This window comes from Microtus ochrogaster, chromosome 10 (genome assembly GCF_000317375.1).
Source record: "Microtus ochrogaster isolate Prairie Vole_2 chromosome 10, MicOch1.0, whole genome shotgun sequence".
NCBI lineage: Eukaryota > Metazoa > Chordata > Mammalia > Rodentia > Cricetidae > Microtus > Microtus ochrogaster.
The window spans coordinates 34,689,588-34,710,379 of NC_022016.1; the positions used below are offsets into that span (position 1 = coordinate 34,689,588).

The following is a 20,792-nucleotide window of genomic DNA, read 5'->3' on the forward strand; positions in this document are numbered from 1 at the left end:
CACACACACACACACACACACACACACACACACACACACATTCCACAGGACTTCAATTGTGCTGGAAGCACCCACCTCCACCTACAGGCCTCATTCATTCATTCTTTCAACATGAATTTATGGAGCATACACACAATAATTTGTGTTAGGCTCTGATACAAATGCTAGGGAGACAGCATTGGTTGAGGCACACAGAGTCCTTGCTGTTTGTAGTTGAGGAAGGCAAGCAAACTACAAGAATATAGGTGCACAATCTTAAGAATATGTTAGTAAGCTGGGTATGGCAGCACATGCCTTTAATTCCAGCTCTCAGAGGCAGAAGGTATCTCTCCATGTCAGAGACCATCCTGGTCTACATAGTGAGTTCCAGTCCAGTTATGAGTTGTCTTTAAAAAAAGGAAGTTAATAATAAGTAGTAGTGAAGGAACAGAAAACAAAGCAAAGCAATAGTAAAAAATTAAACCAAGCCTAGAAAGCCATACCTATATTGCCTGCACTTGAACAGCTGAGTCAGGAGGATAAGAAGTTCAGGGCCAACCTGGGCTCCACATTGAGACTGCAGAGGATATAAGGTTCAATAAGATTGCTTTCTTGCCTGGTGGTGGTGGTGCACACCTTTAATCTACCACTCAGGAGGCAGAGACAGGCGGATCTCCATGAGTTTGAGGTCAACCTGGTCTACAGAGTGAGTTCCAGGACAGCCAGAACTGTTACACAGAGAAACCCTGACTCAAAAAAAAAAAAAGATTGCTCCTTTGAAGTTGTGGTGTTGTTAGCGCATTGACAACAGAACACTAGGGCTCAGGACCTAGCTCAGAGGAAGAAAATGTAGCTGCTTGAAGTTCTGGTTTCCATCCCAGTGCCATCCACAAGCAGATATAAACCACCAGTGATGTGGGAATGCAGCACGGGGGGGGAGGGGAGAGACAGCAATAGGAGACGTGGCTAGATGTGGGGAGGAATAACAAGACCAGCCTGGGGATATCCAAGGGCAAGATGAGAGTTTTGACTTTTGCTCTTGGTAGAACTAGGCCTGGGAGCGTTAAGATTTCACAGGTTCCTTCTGCGCGCTGTGAGAATAGACTCTAGGCACTGGGAACAAAAGCGGGCAGTCCCAAGAATAAATATCCCGGCAGCAGTGTCCACCCCAGCCTTAGCCATCTTTTACCACCTGCCGCCATCAGCTCTTATTTTCCTTGACAGAGAGAAGAGCAGTGAAGGACACACCCCACAGGAGAGCAGAGTGTTGGTGAGTTAGAAGCCTGGCTGTGGTGATGCGTGCCTTTGATCCCAGCACTAGGGAAGCAGAAGCAGGGGGTCTCTATGATTTTTAAATTAGTCTGGTCAACATAGCCAGGGCTACATAGTGAGACCCTTTTTAAAAAAAAAAGGATGGGAGAGCTTCAGAGATGGATCCACAGTTAAGAGTGCTTGCTGATCCTCTAAAGGACCTGAGTTTGGTTCCCAGATCCATGCCAAGCAGACCACAATTACCTGTAACTCCAGGTCCAGGAGTTCTAAGGCCTCTGGCCTCCAAGGTCACCTGAATTCGCATGCATACACCCACACACAGACACACATCATCAAAAAACAACAATAATAAAAATCTTAAAGCTGGGCAGTGGTAATACACACCTTTAATCCCAACATTCAGGAGGCAAAGGCAGGCGGATCTCTGTGAGTTCAAGGCCAGCCTGGTCTACAGAGTGAGTTCCAGGACAACCAGGGCTACACAGAGGAACTCTGTCTCAAAAAAAGCAAAATAAACAAATCAATCTTAAGGAAAAGAAGCCTGGGTGTTAGATATACCTCCTCCTAACACCCATACCTATCGACGTGTACATGGTTTTAACCCCATCCTTTGCGGATGCATTTCCATATTATCCTGTCTCTTCCATAATCGATGACTCCAGTCTTTCTGTCTCCAGGTGCCTGGCGGAGAAAATGAGGAAGGAGAGGGTGCAAAGAGTGCAGGAGCAGGCAAGTAGTCAGGTCGGCTTCCGGTGGAAGAGGTGTGGAGTCTTGGAAAGAGGACTCAGGCAGAGAACTCCTGGCCATCAGACTCTTCCAAGGTCATCCTGAAGGCAGTAGGCATAGTAGCACACATCTGCAGTCCCAAATCTTGCAAAAGGTGACAAATTCAAGAACATCTTGTGCTAAACAGTGAGTTCCAGGTCAGCCTGGACTATATTAAAGACACTAGACACTATCTCAGAAAAAATAATAAACACACCAATAAGGACTAGGGATATACCTCAATGGTAGAGTGCCAGGCCCTAAGTACAATCTTGATGACGTAAGAGTAATTACTCTGTGATGAATGGATAAGCTTGGTCCCTAGCCGGCAACATTTGGGAAAACGAGGTTAAACAAGAGGAATGGACATTTAATTTTACCATGGGCCTTCTCAGAGCCTTTGTTATCAAATTGTGTGTATATAGCACACTCACTAAACACACTCACCAAGCTCTCAGTGCATCCCAGAAACTGTTGGAAAAGCTAGGCATGGATTTAAGACCTCTTCCCCGAGAAGCTGAGATTCTGGGCAGGAAATGAGAAGAATTCATCCTGTGTCAAGCACGGTTCCAGGAGCTTTCCATAGATTCTCTCAGCCAATTTCCCTTTTTGCTCTTTTTAAGAACCATGCATAGAGGAAGAGGAGGAAGAGGAGGAGGAGGAGGAAGGTGGTGAAGGGCATGTGGAACTCTTGCAGGAAGTTGTACCCAAGGAGAAGGTGGTACCCATTCCTGAAGGCAGTGCCTTCTTCTGCCTCAGCCAAACCAACCCGTGAGTGCTAGAAGGGGCAGTAGGGTAGGGCCACAGGGACTGACCAGGAGGAGAGCCCCAGAACTACCCAGGAGGCAATGGGCACAGATGTATCCCTTGGGGTCTCCCAGTAAACACTGATCCTGGTTTCTAATCCCTGACTTTCCCCCACTCCCCAGACTTCGGAAGGCCTGCCACACTCTCATACATCACCACGTCTTCACCAGTCTCATCCTGGTGTTCATCATCCTCAGCAGTGTGTCCCTGGCCGCTGAGGATCCCATCCGAGCCCACTCCTTCCGCAACCATGTAAGCCCATGGCTGAAGGCTAGGAGGAACTCACAGGGGCATTCTCCTCTGCACAAGTTCAAACCAGAGTAGAAACAAGGAGACGACTCCTCACTGGGCTAGAGGACCAGTAATGGTGGAGAATACCATGCCAGCACTCACTTCCATACTCCAAGAAGTGTGGGCAGGGTAGCAGGATTTGGCTGGGGATGGGGGAGAACTCAGAGAGGTTAAACAGGCCAAGGGCACTCAGTGTAGCTGGGTAGAGACAAAGGAATCTAAATCTGAGTCCTCATCTCAAATAGACAAACTTTGGCACGTATAAAAGTCTTTCCTAATGCTAAGAGGGAAGGATGAGGGCGAGCAAGGCTTATACAGAGTGGTGCACACACAAGCTGGCACGGTGGTACCTGCCTGGATTTCTAGCACTTAGGAGACTGAATCAGGACGATTACTGTAACTCAGAGGCCACCCTGGGCTGCAGAGTAAGGCTTGTCTCGGATAGGTGGATAGATGGATGGATGGATAGATAGATAGATAGATAGATAGATAGATAGATAGATAGATAGATAGATAGATAGATAGATAGATAGATAGATAGATAGATAAGAAAAAGAGGCACACACATACCTATCAATCTCCTTTAGTAATGACACTGTTCCTCATCTTTCTCATTTCCTCAGATTCTGGGATACTTCGATTATGCCTTTACCTCCATTTTCACTGTGGAGATTCTACTAAAGGTGATTATTGAACCCCCAATACATTCTCTGCCACCCTCTCCCATCCTATCCACCAGTTCTCCTCAGGTCTGAGGCCTAATCTAGTGTCATCTAATCCCCAGATGACAGTGTTTGGGGCCTTCCTGCACCGTGGCTCTTTCTGCCGTAGTTGGTTCAATATGTTGGATCTGCTTGTGGTCAGCGTGTCCCTCATCTCTTTTGGCATCCAGTGAGTAGCATCTTCCCCTGCCCACCTCACTCCTCCCAGAACCAGGACCAAGACCTAATTAGGACCTGAACACCTCCCACCCCCAGCTCCAGTGCCATCTCAGTTGTGAAGATTCTCCGAGTACTCCGAGTCCTGCGGCCCCTCAGAGCCATCAACAGGGCCAAGGGACTCAAGGTAAGCCCAACTCACTCAAAGCCACAGGACCCAAGCCCTGGGTCAGGATCACAGACCCAACCGACCATTTGCACAAAGACATTACTGTGCAGCCTGAATCCAACACGTGACCATGGATTCTTCACTACTGGCCATGTGGTCTGCTCCATGTTCCTTACAAGTGACTATACTAGTGACTCATGTCCTTGACATGTGACTACTTGTCCTTACCTAGAAAACACTTATTCTTTGTTAATAGCCATACATACTAGCCCACAATACTAGTGTTCCTCACTTGCAACCACCTACCCCTGGCCCAAGTCCTTAAGCGATATTCATCACCCAAGCTCCCACTGCATGTTATGGCATGCGGTGCCCACTAGTCACATGTGTACGTGTCTGCAGCACGTGGTGCAGTGCGTATTCGTGGCCATCCGGACCATCGGAAACATCATGATCGTCACCACCCTCCTGCAGTTCATGTTTGCCTGCATTGGTGTGCAGCTCTTCAAGGTGGGGCGAATCCAGAGAGAGGCCCCTGTCAAGGTGGGGGTGAAAGGTGAACCTCTCTGACAGATGTCCTCCATACAGGGGAAATTCTACAGCTGCACGGATGAGGCCAAACACACCCTGAAGGAATGCAAGTGAGTGAGATGCCACCCTCTATGGAATGCAGAATGCCTTCCAAATCGCATAGAGAAATACAGACCACTCTGTCTCTAGGGTTCCTGGAGCCACTGACAGCCTCTTACCAAGGACTCTAGACATGTCTGGTGTCCTAAAAATCCCTAAGACCCTCGAAATTCCCTAAAGGCCCTAAGACATACCCCCAAAACTCTCCCAATAATTATAGTGGCCTTCATATTACAGCAAGCGCTCAAAGCCCCCCCAGAACCCTTTTCCACATTTTTCATCATTCCGTACATTCTACGCCAGAAGCCTTTGCAATTCCTGCCCCTCCTCTGAATTCCAGCTTCCCTCTAGAGATGTTTGTAGAGGGAGGTGGTTTCAAGCAAAAGCCATGAGGCCAGGAATCCCTGGCTCAAACCCACTTCACGAGGCTTGAAGTCCTTTGCTGAGTCCCAGTTAGCTCAACTGACAAAAGGGGATAAAAAGAGTTCCTGTTTCACAGGGCTTATGAGGAGTAGAGAGGCGTGGAGTAGACATACGTGGTAAATACCTACGTGGCAAGCCAGCACCGTCCCTGGCATAGAGTCAGTGCTAAGAAACTTTGGCCGTTTGAAGAACTACTTTCCCCTGGATGGCAAAAATGTTCATGACAGTGGTGATGATAAACCAACTGTGTTCCAGAAATTAGTCTTGTTTGTTGGTGCTTTTTCTTTACATTCTTGTATTTATTCATATGGTGAGTACACCTGCTACTGCGCATGTGGAGATCAGAAGCCAACTTGAGGGAGTTGGTTCTTTCCTTCCATCATGCTGGCTCTGAGGACCAAACTCAGATCATCAAGTTGGCAGCAAGTACCTTTACCCACTGAGCCATATTGCTGTCCCTTGCTTGTTTTTGTTTTTTTTTTTTTTTGGCTGTTGTTGTTGGTTTTGATTTTTTTTATGGTTTTGATGGGTTATTTATTTTATTTTTTTAAATTTTTTTAAAGATTTATTTATTTATTTATTATGCATACAATATAATAAGAAGAGGGCACCAGATCTCCTTACAGATGGTTGTGAGCCACCATGTGGTTGCTGGGAATTAAACTCAGGACCTCTGGAAGAGCAGCCAGTACTCTTAACTTCTGAGCCCTCTCTCCAGCCCCTTGGTGGGTTTTTTAATCCTATGTTCTCAAGCTAGCCTTAAATGCACAAGTTTCCTGTCTTCTGTCACCTGAATTGCGGGGATTATAAGCATATGCCACTATGCCTGACTTTATTTATTTGTTCGTCTGTTTATTGTGAGACAGTCTCAGTATGTAGCCCTGGCAGACCTGGAAATCATGTAGACCAGGCTGGCCTCAAGCTTGCTAAAAATCTTCTTGCCTCTGCCTCACAGGTAATGAATGGGATTATAAATGTGCGCCACCATGATTAACTGTCATTTATTTAATTTATTAATCTTGGTAAGATATGCGAAATGGATTCTGTTAGTACCCTCATTTTTCAGATAGCTCGTGAACAAAAAGTGCATAGATGAGTCAGGCGGTGGTGGCGCACGCCTTTGATCCCAGCACTTGAGAGGTGGAGGCAGGCAGAGCTCTGTGAGTTCAAGGCCAGCCTGGTCTACAACAGCTGGTTTCAGGACGGCTAAGACTGTTACACAAAGAAACCCTGTTTTGAAAAAACCAAAAAGAAGTGCATAGACAGAGACTGAATGTCTACAATAACCCAGCCAGGAAATCAAAGGGCAGGATGTGACCCCAAACTATCTAGGTACACTATGGTGCCCTGTTACATCCATAATAAAGACCCTAGAGCCTTTGCCGTGGCTCCCCACTCCTCCTCACTCACCTAGCCTGTCTACATCCACAGGGGCTCCTTCCTCATCTACCCTGATGGAGATGTGTCACGGCCCTTGGTCCGAGGGCGGCTCTGGGTCAACAGCGATTTCAACTTTGACAACGTCCTTTCAGCCATGATGGCCCTGTTCACTGTCTCTACTTTCGAAGGCTGGCCTGCGTGAGGGGCAGGGCCTTGGGGACTGCAGGGGATGGGACAGATGATTCTAGATAGTTGCCTGAGATCAACTGGGAATGGGTGGGAGTGTATCTTAAGGGTGTACAGAGAGTCTCGTAAACCTGGATAAGGTTTCCTTTCTTTCCTTTTTCCTCTTCTGTGCTTGAGAATGGAACCCAGGTTTCGTATATACTAGAAAAATAGTATAACATTAAGCTGCATCTCTACCCCCTATTTTCTTGAGTCGGGGTCCTACCATTTAGCCCACTTTGACCTCAAACTGGTGATCCTCCTTCCTGATCCTCCTGAGTGCTGGGATTCAGGTTTGTGCTACCACATCCAGTTGGGGATAGCTTTCTAGAGACTAGTATATTGAAAGACTGGGTGGGGATTGCCCGGAACCCCACTGAGGACTATTGGGACTTCAGAAAAGAGTCTCTAGAAATTTGGAAAAGGTCTCCAGGGGTAATAGGTAAAAAGAAAGGACTGGGTGAGTGTTACTAGGGGTAAGTAAGATGTGGAAGGATTCGAAAGGGGTTCACTGAGAAAATAGGATTCAGAAATTTGCAGAACTCTGCAAAAGTCTTTGGGCATATTGGCTAGAAATTTCTGGGGGAATTGAGCAGAGTATTCAAGACTGTGGGATGGGGGTCCAAGATCTTTAGAAGCCTGTGGAGGAGTTCTGGAGAACCACGTGGAGGAGGTGCTCCAGAGGCCATTATGGGGATGAGAGGTTTGTAGACACATAGGGGATGTTGAAATGTCATGGAAGGTCTGGATAGTATTCTTTGGGGGAACTGTAGAGGTGTCTCTGAGACTTTGAAGTGTTTGGAACAAAAGATTTGGGATCCTGGCCTACATAGTTGAGTTCTAGCACAGCCAAGGCTACATAGTGAGACCCTGTCTCCAAAAAAGGAAAAAAAATACAAATACTTAGGACCCTTTAAAAGCCTTGAGGGGTTACTTTGTAGACGTATAGGAGTCCCAAATGATTAGGTTGGAAATTTAGTGGGGTCGGTATACCAGGAGATTTGGGAGGCGAGTATAAGCAACCTGGGAAGAAGTCTGAGCAGGGCTAGGATTCTCCTACCCATGCCCTCATCTCTCCCTCCCCCCATCTCCCACAGGCTGCTATACAAAGCCATAGATGCACACGCAGAAGATGAGGGCCCTATCTACAATTACCATGTGGAGATCTCAGTATTCTTCATCGTCTACATCATCATCATTGCCTTCTTCATGATGAACATCTTCGTTGGCTTTGTTATCATCACATTTCGTGCCCAGGGAGAGCAGGAGTACCAAAACTGTGAGCTGGACAAGAACCAGGTGACTCTCTCCTCACCAGCGGCCAACCGACCTGTCTCTCCTTGCCTTGTGAACCCCCCTGCTCACTCATGCCCCCTATACCATTATGTAGCGCCAATGTGTGGAATATGCCCTCAAAGCCCAGCCACTCCGCCGATACATCCCCAAGAATCCCCATCAGTACCGTGTGTGGGCCGCTGTGAACTCTGCCGCCTTTGAGTACCTCATGTTTCTGCTCATCCTGCTGAACACAGTTGCCCTAGCCATGCAGGTCTGTCTGAGCCCCCACCCCCAACTTGATCGTCGCCAGACATTTGTTCTTTTCACACAATCCCTTGAGAACTATTAGGAATACATTAGGCCACAAGTAACATTTTCCTCCCACCTCACTGACAGATCCTTAAATTAAGATACATTTCTAAGTTGGGCGGTGGTAACGCACACCTTTAAACCCAGTACTCAAGAGGCAGAGGCAGGGGGATCAGCTGGTCTACAAGAGCTAGTTCCAGGACAGGCTGCAAAGCTACAGAAAAACTCTGTTTCAAAAAACAAAAACAACAAACAAACAAACAAACAAAGTTACATCTGTAACCTTTCTTCAAATCTAAGGCCAAAAACCACATTCTGCTTTTAAAGACGCTGGAATGTGAACCCAATGGTCCATGACCATTGCAAGATGTCACAGATTATAAAATGCATTCCAGACTCAGATTCTAAGATGAAACCGGTTGTGCTCGCTAGAGTCAGTGCAGTTCGCTTATTTACCGCAAACACTGAAGTAGGTTGTCTTCTCTGCTGATCAGTGACCCTGGTTCCATCCAACTTTCTGCTGTGCCATTCATTCTGCTGTATTTGGTTGTTGCTTTATAGTCACAACGCAACTATTCCAGCCTTAAAGTAGGAAAAAAAGAGAGAAAGTTGAACCAAGCAGTAATTCTTGCATATTTTAATGAAATAACAATTTTTTTTTTCAAAGACGCTGTCAGCCATGGCACCTTGGGAATCAAGAACCAGGCTTTGCAGTGTCCATAAGGACAGACAAGCAATGCAAACACAGTGTTAGACACAGTGTTTCCATGTCCCCAGATGTTTGAACTCAGGTCAGGGACTATGTGTCTGCGTGTAGGGGGTGTCTCTGTCTTAGGCTCTGTCCCCATCTGGTTTCCCTATAGCACTATGAGCAGACTGCTCCCTTTAACTATGCCATGGACATCCTCAACATGGTCTTCACTGGCCTCTTCACCATTGAGATGGTGCTCAAAATCATCGCCTTCAAACCCAAGGTACACCCTAGACCCACAGCCTATGAATAAACTCCTTTGGGAGGAAGCGCATTCCACAGTCCTGGGAGGGGGTAACAACCGAGTAGTCATAAGACTAAGGAATGAGAGGAACCCAGGTACAGACCATTTGTGGTCCAAACTAGGCCCTGCTCCCTCAATATCGCTTATCCTCTACTGGCCCCTACCCTGGTCTGCTGGTTAAGAGAACACAGTACAATGCTTTCCTCCCGTCTACAGCATTATTTTGCCGATGCCTGGAATACATTCGATGCTCTTATTGTCGTGGGCAGCGTAGTGGACATTGCCGTCACAGAAGTCAATGTGAGAACTGGGCTTTGTACTAACCCTTCTACCCTCTCCCTAGAGCCTTCCTTCACTTGGATAGACAGCTCCCACTCCGATCCTCCCCAGTCCTGGAGACTGAGCATTCCTCATGCTAGGTCTGTCTTTTTTGAGTCCTTGCTGGGCTCTAGCACAGTACTCCTCCCTCTAACCAGTCCTGTATTCTGTTTTGAAGTCTACCCAGTGGCCTTGCTGCCTCCTAGAATGCCTCCCTTATTATTTCTGTTATCTCTTTCATTGTCTCTACCCCACTCCAATGGCTCCATCGTCTCTCTGACTACTTCGTTGACTCCATCTGCTCCACCAACTCGGTCATCTCCTACACTGGCTCTTTCCTGGCTCTGTTACCACAACTGATTGCATCATTGGCTCCATCATTTCATCCAATTGGTACCATGTGATAATAACCTTGACTGACAATGCTGCCAATTGCATTTCTGCATCACTGGCTTCTCCGATGTCCATCCATGTATTCTCATTTCCATGAAACTTTGGCCCCTTCGTTTCTTTCAATGTCTTTGCTGCACCGTCTCCTTTACCTGATCCTTTTACTTCCACCCCATTACAACTCTGTCTACAACCACCTTGATCTACTGCCATATAACCTTTCCCACCATTCCCTGAGTGTGCACCATGTTATGCCCTTATCCATTTGGGCATACAATTACATCATCTCCTTTATCACCTCTGTTTTGGCCATATGTCCCATCAGAATGGAGGCCATCTTGGCGAGGTAGCTTCTCACACCTAACAGGAATAATTTTTTTCAACCTTCCCTCCCAGCCCACTCTCTGACACACACACTCCCTGACAGCTGGGCATGGTGGCACACACTCAGGCAGATCTCTGAGTTCAAGGCCAGTCTGGTCCAGGACAGAGATACACCAAGAAACACTGTCTTAAAAACAAACAAACAAATAAACAAAACATGCTTCCTGACCACCTTGGGCCTGGGTTCTGAGAAATTTGGGAGCTGGGAGGGCCAAGGTATGAGGGAAAGAAGTTGCTAGACCTGACGCAAACTGATCACCGCCACTACACCCCTAACTCCAGAGTTCAGAGGACAGCTCCCGAATATCCATCACATTCTTCCGCCTCTTCCGGGTCATGAGGCTGGTCAAGCTTCTCAGTAAGGGTGAGGGGATCCGCACACTGCTTTGGACGTTCATCAAGTCTTTCCAGGTAAGTCTTTCATCAAGTCTTTCCAGCTAACTCAGAACTACAGTTCCCAGTCTGCCATGGCATTTCCAACTTTCTTTCTCTGGGCTCTCAATCCTTAACGTGCTTCTAGTTCGCTGACTTTAACCCTACTCTGTGTAATAGTGTGCCTACATTTGGGAAGCACATGAAATCCAGGAAAGTTTGAGGCTAGACAACATCCCCAGCAGGCCCAGGCTGGTAGAGAGGAGTGCATTCTGGGATTTATAGTTCTCTGACTGCACCTGAAATACCTGTCCCCTTCACATTCTCCCAGGCCTTGCCCTATGTGGCTCTTCTCATAGCAATGATATTCTTCATCTATGCAGTCATTGGCATGCAGGTAAGTGGAGACCCTCGAGAAGATCCCTCCAGAACCCTTCTGTCCCAGATACTTGGTAGGAATAGCCCTAGTGTGGGAATGGAGGAGCAGAAAGATAAACTAGATGACCCTGGGTAAGTCTGCATGTGTGGAATGAGCTCATTAGTAACAGCTTTTAAGATTATGAAGATCCCTTAGGTATTAGGAGATGTGAAGTGGATGGGAACACGTGGCAGCATGGGTTCACTTCCGGCACACGGCCTTTGTATGTCTGTAGATGTTTGGCAAGGTGGCACTTCAGGATGGCACACAGATAAATCGAAACAACAATTTCCAGACCTTTCCACAGGCTGTGCTTCTTCTGTTCAGGTGATACACTCCCACGTCCCTGCTACCTTGCTCCCCAGAATACCTAGTGTATCTACATACCCTCTCTGGGCCCCAAGATGCCTAAACTAGGGAAATATCGGAGTCTTTCAAAATATTCCATTTTGGGCCATTCTTTCTCAGGCTGTAAGATGTGCCTCCTTTTTCATCCATGGTACCCTCATGTGTAAAAGACATTCTATAACTGTCATTACCATGGTCCTTCTAGTTGTTAGAGTGTTCAAATGGAAGCTGGTGAGACAGTTCAGCCTGGCAACCTGAATTCCATGAATTCAGGTGAAATGAAAGAAAAGAGTCCCACAGATTGTTTTTATACATACAGAGAGAGAGAAAGAGAGAGAGTAAATAAATGTAAAGTATAGCCCCTGGTAAGAAGCCACACCCTCACTCTCCTAGACTCCCACAACTGTACTTAACATGACTTCAGAGCCTCTCCAGAATGCCACCCTGTTTGACCATCCCCAGGTGTGCCACTGGTGAGGCATGGCAAGAGATAATGCTTGCCAGCCTTCCTGGAAATCGATGCGACCCTGAGTCTGACTTTGGCCCAGGCGAGGAATTTACCTGTGGTAGCAATTTTGCCATTGCCTATTTTATCAGCTTCTTCATGCTCTGTGCCTTCCTGGTAAGGAAACATTTCCCCACTGCCACCATCATTGCCATGGGGGCTGGCCTTGAGTGGTTCAGAGACGTCCAGATCTTGAGAGGGCTGCCCCAACAATAAGATCAACCAAGCAACTTATGACCCAATGACCATAAAAGATCATCCCAGCTCCTACCCACCTCCTAAAACCCAGCTCTGGCCCTTTATTTACCTCTGCTTGCTCCTTGTCCCACAGATTATAAATCTCTTTGTGGCTGTGATCATGGACAACTTTGACTATCTAACCAGAGATTGGTCTATCTTGGGCCCCCATCACCTTGATGAATTCAAGAGGATTTGGTCTGAATATGACCCTGGAGCCAAGTATAGCCTCTACCTTCGTGCCTAGAATCCTAGGGATAATGTGTTGCCCTCCATAGCCCCCTAGTCCTAGAACTTCAGATCCACACATTCCATTACCCAGCAATAAAGAAGTTTCCACTGCCCCACCCTCTGCCCTCTCCACCCGTGTTCTTCCCTGGAAAGCCTTGAGGTGTTGCTTTGGGAGGTAATAATTTGCTTGGGGCGGGGCTTAAGAAAAGCCTAAAGGAGTACTGGGGATCCAGTGGCACCTCCCTGACTGCCCCAGGGGCCGCATCAAGCACCTGGATGTCGTCGCCCTGCTGAGACGCATCCAGCCCCCACTGGGATTTGGAAAGCTGTGTCCACACCGAGTGGCCTGCAAGGTCTGTGCACCTGCTCCTCACCTGTTGATCTCCAAGAAGGCACTATACTTTATGGGAAGGGATAGGGACTTGCCTTTGGTAGGGATAGGTATATGGCTGCACCTACAAAGGTTTCTACCCTGGGCACATAGAGTGTGCCTAGCATTTCCCGAGTGAGTTCTATGTCTCTGGTGTTTACAGAGACTTGTGGCAATGAATGTGCCCCTCAACTCAGATGGAACAGTGACATTCAACGCTACACTATTCGCCCTGGTGCGGACGTCCCTGAAGATCAAGACAGAAGGTGTGGGGGAGAGGAGGAGCAGGAGTGAAAGGGTCCCTGGGGAGGGTTCAGGGAGCAAATGCAAAGAATGACAGATATGTGTCTCCTAACTTGCAATCTCAAAACGGGTGACTTTGGCTTCACCAGCCTGCTGCCACACCCTATGTGAAAGCAGAAATGTGAAGCTTCAAAGCCCCGCCCCCTTCACCAGCAAGGAGGGGCAACTCCAGCACTTCCATTTCCCCTCCTTCACACTCTCCTGCATTGCAGGGAACCTGGATCAAGCCAACCAGGAGCTTCGGATGGTCATCAAAAAGATCTGGAAGCGGATAAAGCAGAAATTGTTGGATGAGGTCATCCCCCCTCCAGATGGTGAGCTGCCCACCACCAATTCCTTAATAGCCTGCCCCGACTATTGCTGGTAGGTAGGAACTGGGGAGGCAGTAGCAGTGGAACCCTGTGTAACTGCCCTCTTTTCTTGTCCCAGAGGAGGAAGTCACCGTGGGCAAATTTTATGCCACATTTCTGATCCAAGATTATTTCCGAAAATTCCGGAGAAGGAAAGAAAAGGGGCTCCTAGGAACGGAGGCCCCAGAGAGCACATCTTCCGTCCTTCAGGTCTTAAAGACAGGGCCTGGGGTGAAACCCATGTCATAGAGGAAGAAACTGAGAACTAGGCTGCACAGAGGGTTAAGGGAACCTCAGAGCCCAGACACACACACACTTCTGCATGGGAAGCAAGCTCACAGAGGGGCAACTTAGACCGTGAGTTACCAAAGTTCCTTCTTTTTCCATCCATCCCTACAGGCTGGTCTAAGAAGCCTTCAGGACTTGGGTCCTGAGATGCGACAGGCCCTCACCTATGACACTGAGGAGGAGGAAGGAGAAGAGGCAGTGAGGCAGGAGGCTGAGAAGGAGGAAACTGAGAGCAACCCAGAAATGTACAAAGTGAGGACAAGTTTCTACTTCCCTCAAAACTCTTGACTGTAAAAGCTCCTTTAGACTCCTAAGTGAACTCAGTACTGTGTCTGGGGAGAAGTCTCCTCTACAATGGAAAACTATTCAATACCGATCACTAACTGTTGGAAAACAAGAGCCAGATTCAGCCCCTAGGGAGTGATGGTCTCCCCATGGCCCAGTGAGGGCAACACTGATCAAGTAACTTAGGCATTGCATTGATAAAGCACTCAGTCAAGTAATGTCCCCTCAGGACTCCACAGACTCCCAGGCCCAATCTCGATGGAGCTCCAGGATTTCAAGGTCTCTACCTGTGAGGGAGAAACTCCCAGACTCTCTCTCACCTGGGCCTAGTGATGACGATGGAGTGGTTGCCAACTCCAAGCAGCCCAGTGTGCTCCAGGCTGGGTCCCAGCCCCACAGGTATGGTCAAGCTTCTGGGGAAGGTTGTGAGAATGAAGGAAGACTAGACACAGTGTTGGGTGAGATGGGACAAGGGCTAGAGGCCTTTGAGAAGAAATTCGGAAAGGACAGATGTGTTTCCGGGGCTCAAGCGAGAGTCAAATGCGGTGGGCCACAGCAGTAATCTTAGCACTTGGGAGCAGAAGGCAGGGGGAGCCAGAGTTCAAGGCCATCCTTGGCTATATAGTGAGTTTCAGACGCTGTTTAAAAAAGGACAAAGATAAATGAAGGGCTCAAATGGCAATAGAGGGTGAAAAGAGAATAGCAAGAAAACGTGAGAACGTGGGAAGAGAATAGCAAGAAAACGTGAGAATGTGGGAAAGAGAATAGCAAGAAAGCTTGAGAACGTGGGAAGAGAATAGCAAGAAAACGCGAGAATGTGGGAAGAGAATAGCAAGAAAACGCGAGAACGTGGGAAGAGAATAGCAAGAAAACGTGAGAACGTGGGAAGAGAATAGCAAGAAAACGTGAGAACGTGGGAAAGAGAATAGCAAGAAAGCGTGAGAAATGCGGTGCAAAAGATCAATGCAAATCAAGTGTCGTGGCACACGCCTTTAATCCCAGCAGTCAGTAGGCAGACAGAAACAGCTCTCTGTGAGTTCAAGGCCAACCTGGTCTACAGAGTGAGCTCCAGATCAGCCAGGATTACATAGTAAGACCCTGTTTTAAATTAACTGTAAATTCTAGTGTTTGCACAGAGAAGGGGACATGCATGAGATGAGAAGAACAGGGAGCCTTGGGTCACATATGGGAGGGGGGGTTGGCACCTGATCTAATTAATATGCATCACTTCCCCAGGAGAAACTCTGGGGTTTTCATGTTCCCTATCCCAGAGGAAGGAAGTTCTCAACTCAAGGGAGTTCGAGAGCAGGACAATCAGAATGAGGAACAGGAAGTCTCTGACTGGTACCCTGGCCACACCACATGGGTCATGCCGGGGAGGGCAGGAGTGCTGATACCCCAACTCTGAGTCCCAGGGGAGTTCACTGCTAGCTCTGCCTTCCCCCACAGGACCCCCAACCTGGATGAGCAGGGAGAGACTCCCCCGAACCCAGTCCCTTTGCCACCTCACCAGCCCCAGAGACACATAAACGGGCACCACATACCACGTCGGCGTCTGCTGCCCCCAACACCTGCAGGTAAGCAGACAAATGGACCTTATGAAACCCGAAGGGCTAGCAGAACGGAGCAAGGGAGGAATGGTTCTTTGCCCACCAGGTCGGAAGCCCTCCTTCACCATCCAGTGTCTGCAACAGCAGGGCAGTTGTGAAGATTTACCCATCCCAGGCACCTACCATCGCGGACGGACCTCAGGACCAGGCAGGGCTCAGGTAAGGAGAAGGGAGACAACCTTTTAGGCTGAACATTACAAGTATACTACATTTCAGGGACTTCTGAGGACACTTAAAGGACCACACATAATCCCCACTGTACTTAGGAAATGGGTTTACGATCCCCAGTTTACAGGTGAGGAAACTGAGGCTCAGGGAAGTCTATCCTCCTGTGATCACATAGCTAGTAAGCAGCAAAGCTGACGTTTTAAAAAGACTTAGTACTTACTTATTCATTTATTAATTTTTGTATGTGTATATATGTCTTCTTGTGTCTATGTGCATGTGAGCATGTGGATACACTCAGCCATGGGGGTGTGCAGAGTTCACAAGAGGGTGTCGGTGTCCTCCTCTATTTCACTCCACCTATTACTTTGAAGTAGGCTTTCACTGAACTGAGGGCTCACATTTTCTTGCCTAGGCTGTAAGCCAGCAATCTCCAGTGATTCTCCTGTCTCTGCTCCCCTTGGAGTTAGGGTTAACACCCCCCCAACACACACACATACACAATTGACATTTAAATCCAGGTTTTTGAGTTGGATATGATGACACATACCTATAATTCTATCACTTCGGAGATAGGCAGAGGAGGATCAGGAATTGGAAGTTCTCCTCGGCTACATACAGAATCGAGGCTAGCCTGGGTCACATGAGACTGTGTTTCAAAAGAACCAAAACAGCTAGATAGGATGATTCATGCCTATAATCCCAGCTCTTGGGAGGCTGGTACAGGAGAATTGCTACAAATTTGAGATCAACCTGGGCTACATAGTAAATTACAGGCCTTGATGTTGAAGGGAGGCCACTTGTTCATCCCAGCTGCCCAAAACCAAAATAACCAGACAGAAACTGTATTATTTAAATCACTGCTTGGCCCATTAGCTCTAGCTTCTTATTGGCTAACTCTTACATCATAATTTAACCCATTTCTAGTAATCTGTGTATCTCCACGAGGCTGTGGCTTACTGGGTAAAGTTCCCAGCATCTGTCTCCAGTGGCTCCATCGCTTCTCTCTGACGCCGGCTTCCTTCTCCCATGCTATAGGCCAAGACAGTTTTCTTTATTAATTAATCAATAAAATCAACACGTAGACAAAAGGACCTCCCACACCACCTTGATAATAAAGTCTCAGATAGATAGATAGATAGATAGATAGATAGATAGATAGATAGATAGATAGATAGATAGATAGATAGATAGATCACACATAATGCAGACAAACAAAAGCTTTCTGTATTATGACATAAACTCAAGTCTGGAGCTGAGGATGGAGCTCAGTGGTGAAGCATTTGTTTGGCATGTTTATGACTCAGTTTGATCCCCACAAATAAAGAAGTCATTTATTTCTCCTCTGAATTACATCCATTCAGTGTAACTGTAGTTGTGTTTATTAGAGAAAAGGGACAGAACTAGACTCTCATACTCACCAATCCTTGCCCCTTCTGGTCTTTGTTCTGATCCAGGGTTCCTGGGCAGCCCCTCCTCAGAAGGGACGGCTGCTATATGCCCCCCTGTTGCTGGTGGAGGATACCACAGTGGGTGAGGGGTACCTCAACAAACTCAGTGGGCCACTGCGTACCTTCACCTGTCTGCAAGTGCCTGGAGCACATTCAGATCCCAGCCACTGCAAGAGAGGCAGTGCCGACAGTTTGGTGGAGGCTGTGAGTCCCGATGGTTATGGGGGAAGGGGTTGGAGTAGAAGGGTAGAGGTGAAAGCTGGGGAAAGGCAACAAGGAGTGGCCAGATTCTGTGCCAAGCATGTTAAAACCCCTCTTCTCAGCACACTGTACCTGACCCTGTTCCCCTGAACACTTCCATTAGCACATCGCTTCACAGTGACCACTCTGTTCATTGTGCCATTGGTCAACACTCTTCCTACTTAATCCCCGCCCCAGGTGCTCATCTCTGAAGGCCTAGGTCTCTTTGCCCAAGACCCACGATTTGTGGCCCTAGCCAAGCAGGAGATTGCAGAAGCATGTCACCTGACACTGGATGAGATGGACAGTGCTGCCAGTGACCTGCTGGCACAGAGAACCGCCTCCCTTTATAGTGATGAAGAGTCTATTCTTTCCCGCTTTGATGAAGAGGACCTAGGAGATGAGATGGCCTGCGTTCATGCCCTCTAAAGTCTTACCCCTCATCCACTACTCAATAAACCCCCTGCCCTTCCTTCGCCCAGAAGGAGGCAAGCATTGAGCACACACTGCCGGATTTTGGTGTCTTTGTGCTGGCAGTCTGGGGCAGCCCAGCCATTTCCATCCATCCCTTATTGCATCCCTGAGCCACTGCCCACACATGAGTATTTCCAGAAACCAGGACAGCTAGGCCTGATTATTCAGCGTCAGGGAAGGAGGGAGGAGGAGGAGAAAGAGACAGCAGCCAAAAAAAGCTGGAGACAGAGTGGAGGTGGGGGAGAAGAAGGGCACCGGGTAGATAGGGGGAGGGAAGAGAAGAGACACTGGGTATCCGGATAGTAGGAAAGGGCAGAGGGGTTCCAAGGGGGTCATCAGTCAGGTCAGCCTGAAAAAGGACAGACTGTACAAGAGTCTTGACAGGGAGAAGGCCTAGAGCTTACAGTTAACCTGGTTACTTAAGCAGAAATGTCCTCATCAAGAATTTTGGGAATGTTAAATTGGTATCGTAAGTGTCTCCCATTTCCCATCTTCTGCCTGAGAAAAAGAACAAAAGCCTAAATCCATTGGTAGAAATTGTAGGTGACAGCAAACAGTGGTGCTTCTAGCTTCAGGGAACCGATGCCGAGCCCCCTTGATCTTCCTGAAACAGCTGAGAGTAACTCTCCTCCCACACAGATGCCTGAGCTCCTCTTTCTGCTTCTGGCTCTGCCTTTGGGGGTCTCATTCATTCAGGGAAAGCTTATCAGGCATTTGGTGTGTTCCAGGTGCCTTGCTGGTTTCCCTCAGGGCACACTAAGGTGGCTTAGACATATGACAAGGTTTATCGAAAGTGGGAGTCAGCTCCCCTCCAAAGGAAGTGCAGGTAGTGTAGTGAATGAGGTCAGATGCCACCGCCCTAAAATGGATCCCGCCCGACTCTTGAAGCAGGAGGGTTCTTATTTGTATCTTTTAGATCAATCAAGCCAGGAAATTTGGGAGGAGCCGCAATCAAAGACTGGGTCTCTAAACACACAATTATACTGGCATTGAAACAAAGGTTTAAAGTAATTGGGTTGGTGTATGATAAAAGAGCAAGTTAGGCCGGGCGGTGGTTGCACACGTGGTGCACGCCTTTAATCCCAGCACTCGGGAGGCAGAGGCAGGTGGATCTCTGTGAGTTCGAGACCAGCCTGGTCTACAGAGCTAGTTCCAGGACAGGCTCCAAAGCCACAGAGAAACCCTGTCTCGAAAAACCAGAAGGAAAAAAAATCAAGCAGTCTTGAATGCCAGGTTCTAAGATGTCTGCTTTTTATATCGAAAAGCATGGGAACTACAGGAAAGAGTTGAGTAAGGTTAGTGACATAGTTAACTGTGCATTTGAAATAGGTGCTCTGGTGGTATGCTGCGTACAGGCTAGAGGGAAAAGGGTAGAGATGCTAAAATTGGCAGAAGTGATGGTTCCCCTAGCCAGGGAAGTTAACAAGGGGCTTGGTGAAAAGTCAGTGAATTCCAGGACTGTAAAGGAAGTAAAATGAACCATGTCTTGATCCCTGGACTAAGTGCATTATAGTTGACTATCTTTTTTAATATGTATGAAAAGCCTGAATATAATATTTTAAAACATTTTACATGTCTAAGGTCAAACAGGAGTAAATATTAGAAATGAGATTCAAGCAACTGAGAGCCAAAACTCAAACAACTGGGAAGTATCTATTACATACTTGTGCTTTTAGAAATAAATATAGGGTCAGGCGTGGTGGTGCAAGCCTTATTCCCAGCATTCAGGAGGCAGAGTTCAAGGCCAGCCTGATCTACACAGTGAGTTCCAGAACAGCCGGGGCTATACAGAGAGACGCTGTCTCAAAAAAGTAAAATAAAACAAAATAAATATGAGGGCTAGGGAGATGACTCAGCAGGTAAAAGTGATCGGCACCAAGCCTGAAGACCTGAGTTGGATATTCAGGACCCAAGAACTGACACTCACAAGGTGTCTGATGATCTCCCCATGTGCATACACACATACATACAGTAAATAATTCAATGTAAAAAAAGTATAAAAGCCATAGCTAGCTTAGCTATGGTGACTCGTGCCTTTAATCCCAGCACTTGTGAGGTACAGGCAGGAGAATCTCTGAGTTCAAGGCCAGTCTGGTCTGATCTATAGATTGACAGCCAGGATTGTTATACAGAGAAACCTTGTCGAGAAAAAAAAAAACAAGAATAAAACACAAAACAAACAAACAAACAAAAAAGTCAGAGTTAGCATGATAGTACATGCCTGTAATTCCCGCATCTGGGAAATAGAAGAAAGAGAATAAGAAATTTAATGGCTAGCTGGGCCGCGGTGGCGCACGCCTTTAATCCCAGCACTCGGGAGGCAGAGGCAGGTGGATCTCTGTGAGTTCAAGGCCAGCCTGGTCTACAGAGCTAGTTCCAGCACAGGCTCCAAAGCCACAGAGAAACCTTGTCTTGAAAAATCAAAAAAAAAAAAAAGAAAGAAAGAAAGAAATTTAACGTCATCCTCGAAGTTCAAGGCCAACCTGGACTATGTGAAATTCTACCTCAAAAATAAATAAATAAATAAACAAATAAATAAATAAATGGCATCCATCCAAATGTTTAGACTTTCAAAGATACAGAGAGGTATGGAACCGTGTTCTTTTACGCTGCTGACAGTGTTATCCATTTTCTTTTATTACCTGTTTAAGC

General features: G+C 47.3%; 1 protein-coding gene across 1 annotated transcript in view; it reads left to right on the top strand.

Annotated features, from left to right (window-relative positions):
* Cacna1f (calcium voltage-gated channel subunit alpha1 F) overlaps nucleotides 1-18,095 on the top strand; it is a 28,389-nt gene extending 10,294 nt beyond the window's left edge. Inside the window, exons 18-48 of the mRNA XM_026782030.1 lie at nucleotides 1,204-1,249; nucleotides 1,929-1,980; nucleotides 2,640-2,787; nucleotides 2,946-3,075; nucleotides 3,738-3,797; nucleotides 3,899-4,005; nucleotides 4,092-4,179; nucleotides 4,564-4,671; nucleotides 4,750-4,802; nucleotides 6,646-6,792; nucleotides 7,917-8,118; nucleotides 8,210-8,368; nucleotides 9,270-9,380; nucleotides 9,618-9,701; nucleotides 10,435-10,455; nucleotides 10,776-10,904; nucleotides 11,197-11,262; nucleotides 11,519-11,610; nucleotides 12,094-12,253; nucleotides 12,468-12,595; nucleotides 12,861-12,957; nucleotides 13,138-13,240; nucleotides 13,490-13,591; nucleotides 13,707-13,837; nucleotides 14,027-14,167; nucleotides 14,430-14,599; nucleotides 15,437-15,544; nucleotides 15,650-15,777; nucleotides 15,857-15,969; nucleotides 17,433-17,630; nucleotides 17,865-18,095. Coding sequence (XP_026637831.1) covers nucleotides 1,204-1,249; nucleotides 1,929-1,980; nucleotides 2,640-2,787; nucleotides 2,946-3,075; nucleotides 3,738-3,797; nucleotides 3,899-4,005; nucleotides 4,092-4,179; nucleotides 4,564-4,671; nucleotides 4,750-4,802; nucleotides 6,646-6,792; nucleotides 7,917-8,118; nucleotides 8,210-8,368; nucleotides 9,270-9,380; nucleotides 9,618-9,701; nucleotides 10,435-10,455; nucleotides 10,776-10,904; nucleotides 11,197-11,262; nucleotides 11,519-11,610; nucleotides 12,094-12,253; nucleotides 12,468-12,595; nucleotides 12,861-12,957; nucleotides 13,138-13,240; nucleotides 13,490-13,591; nucleotides 13,707-13,837; nucleotides 14,027-14,167; nucleotides 14,430-14,599; nucleotides 15,437-15,544; nucleotides 15,650-15,777; nucleotides 15,857-15,969; nucleotides 17,433-17,630; nucleotides 17,865-18,095 — 3,613 coding nt within the window. The remainder of the gene's footprint in view (nucleotides 1-1,203; nucleotides 1,250-1,928; nucleotides 1,981-2,639; nucleotides 2,788-2,945; nucleotides 3,076-3,737; nucleotides 3,798-3,898; nucleotides 4,006-4,091; nucleotides 4,180-4,563; nucleotides 4,672-4,749; nucleotides 4,803-6,645; nucleotides 6,793-7,916; nucleotides 8,119-8,209; nucleotides 8,369-9,269; nucleotides 9,381-9,617; nucleotides 9,702-10,434; nucleotides 10,456-10,775; nucleotides 10,905-11,196; nucleotides 11,263-11,518; nucleotides 11,611-12,093; nucleotides 12,254-12,467; nucleotides 12,596-12,860; nucleotides 12,958-13,137; nucleotides 13,241-13,489; nucleotides 13,592-13,706; nucleotides 13,838-14,026; nucleotides 14,168-14,429; nucleotides 14,600-15,436; nucleotides 15,545-15,649; nucleotides 15,778-15,856; nucleotides 15,970-17,432; nucleotides 17,631-17,864) is intronic.
* The last annotated feature ends 2,697 nt before the right edge of the window (nucleotides 18,096-20,792 follow it).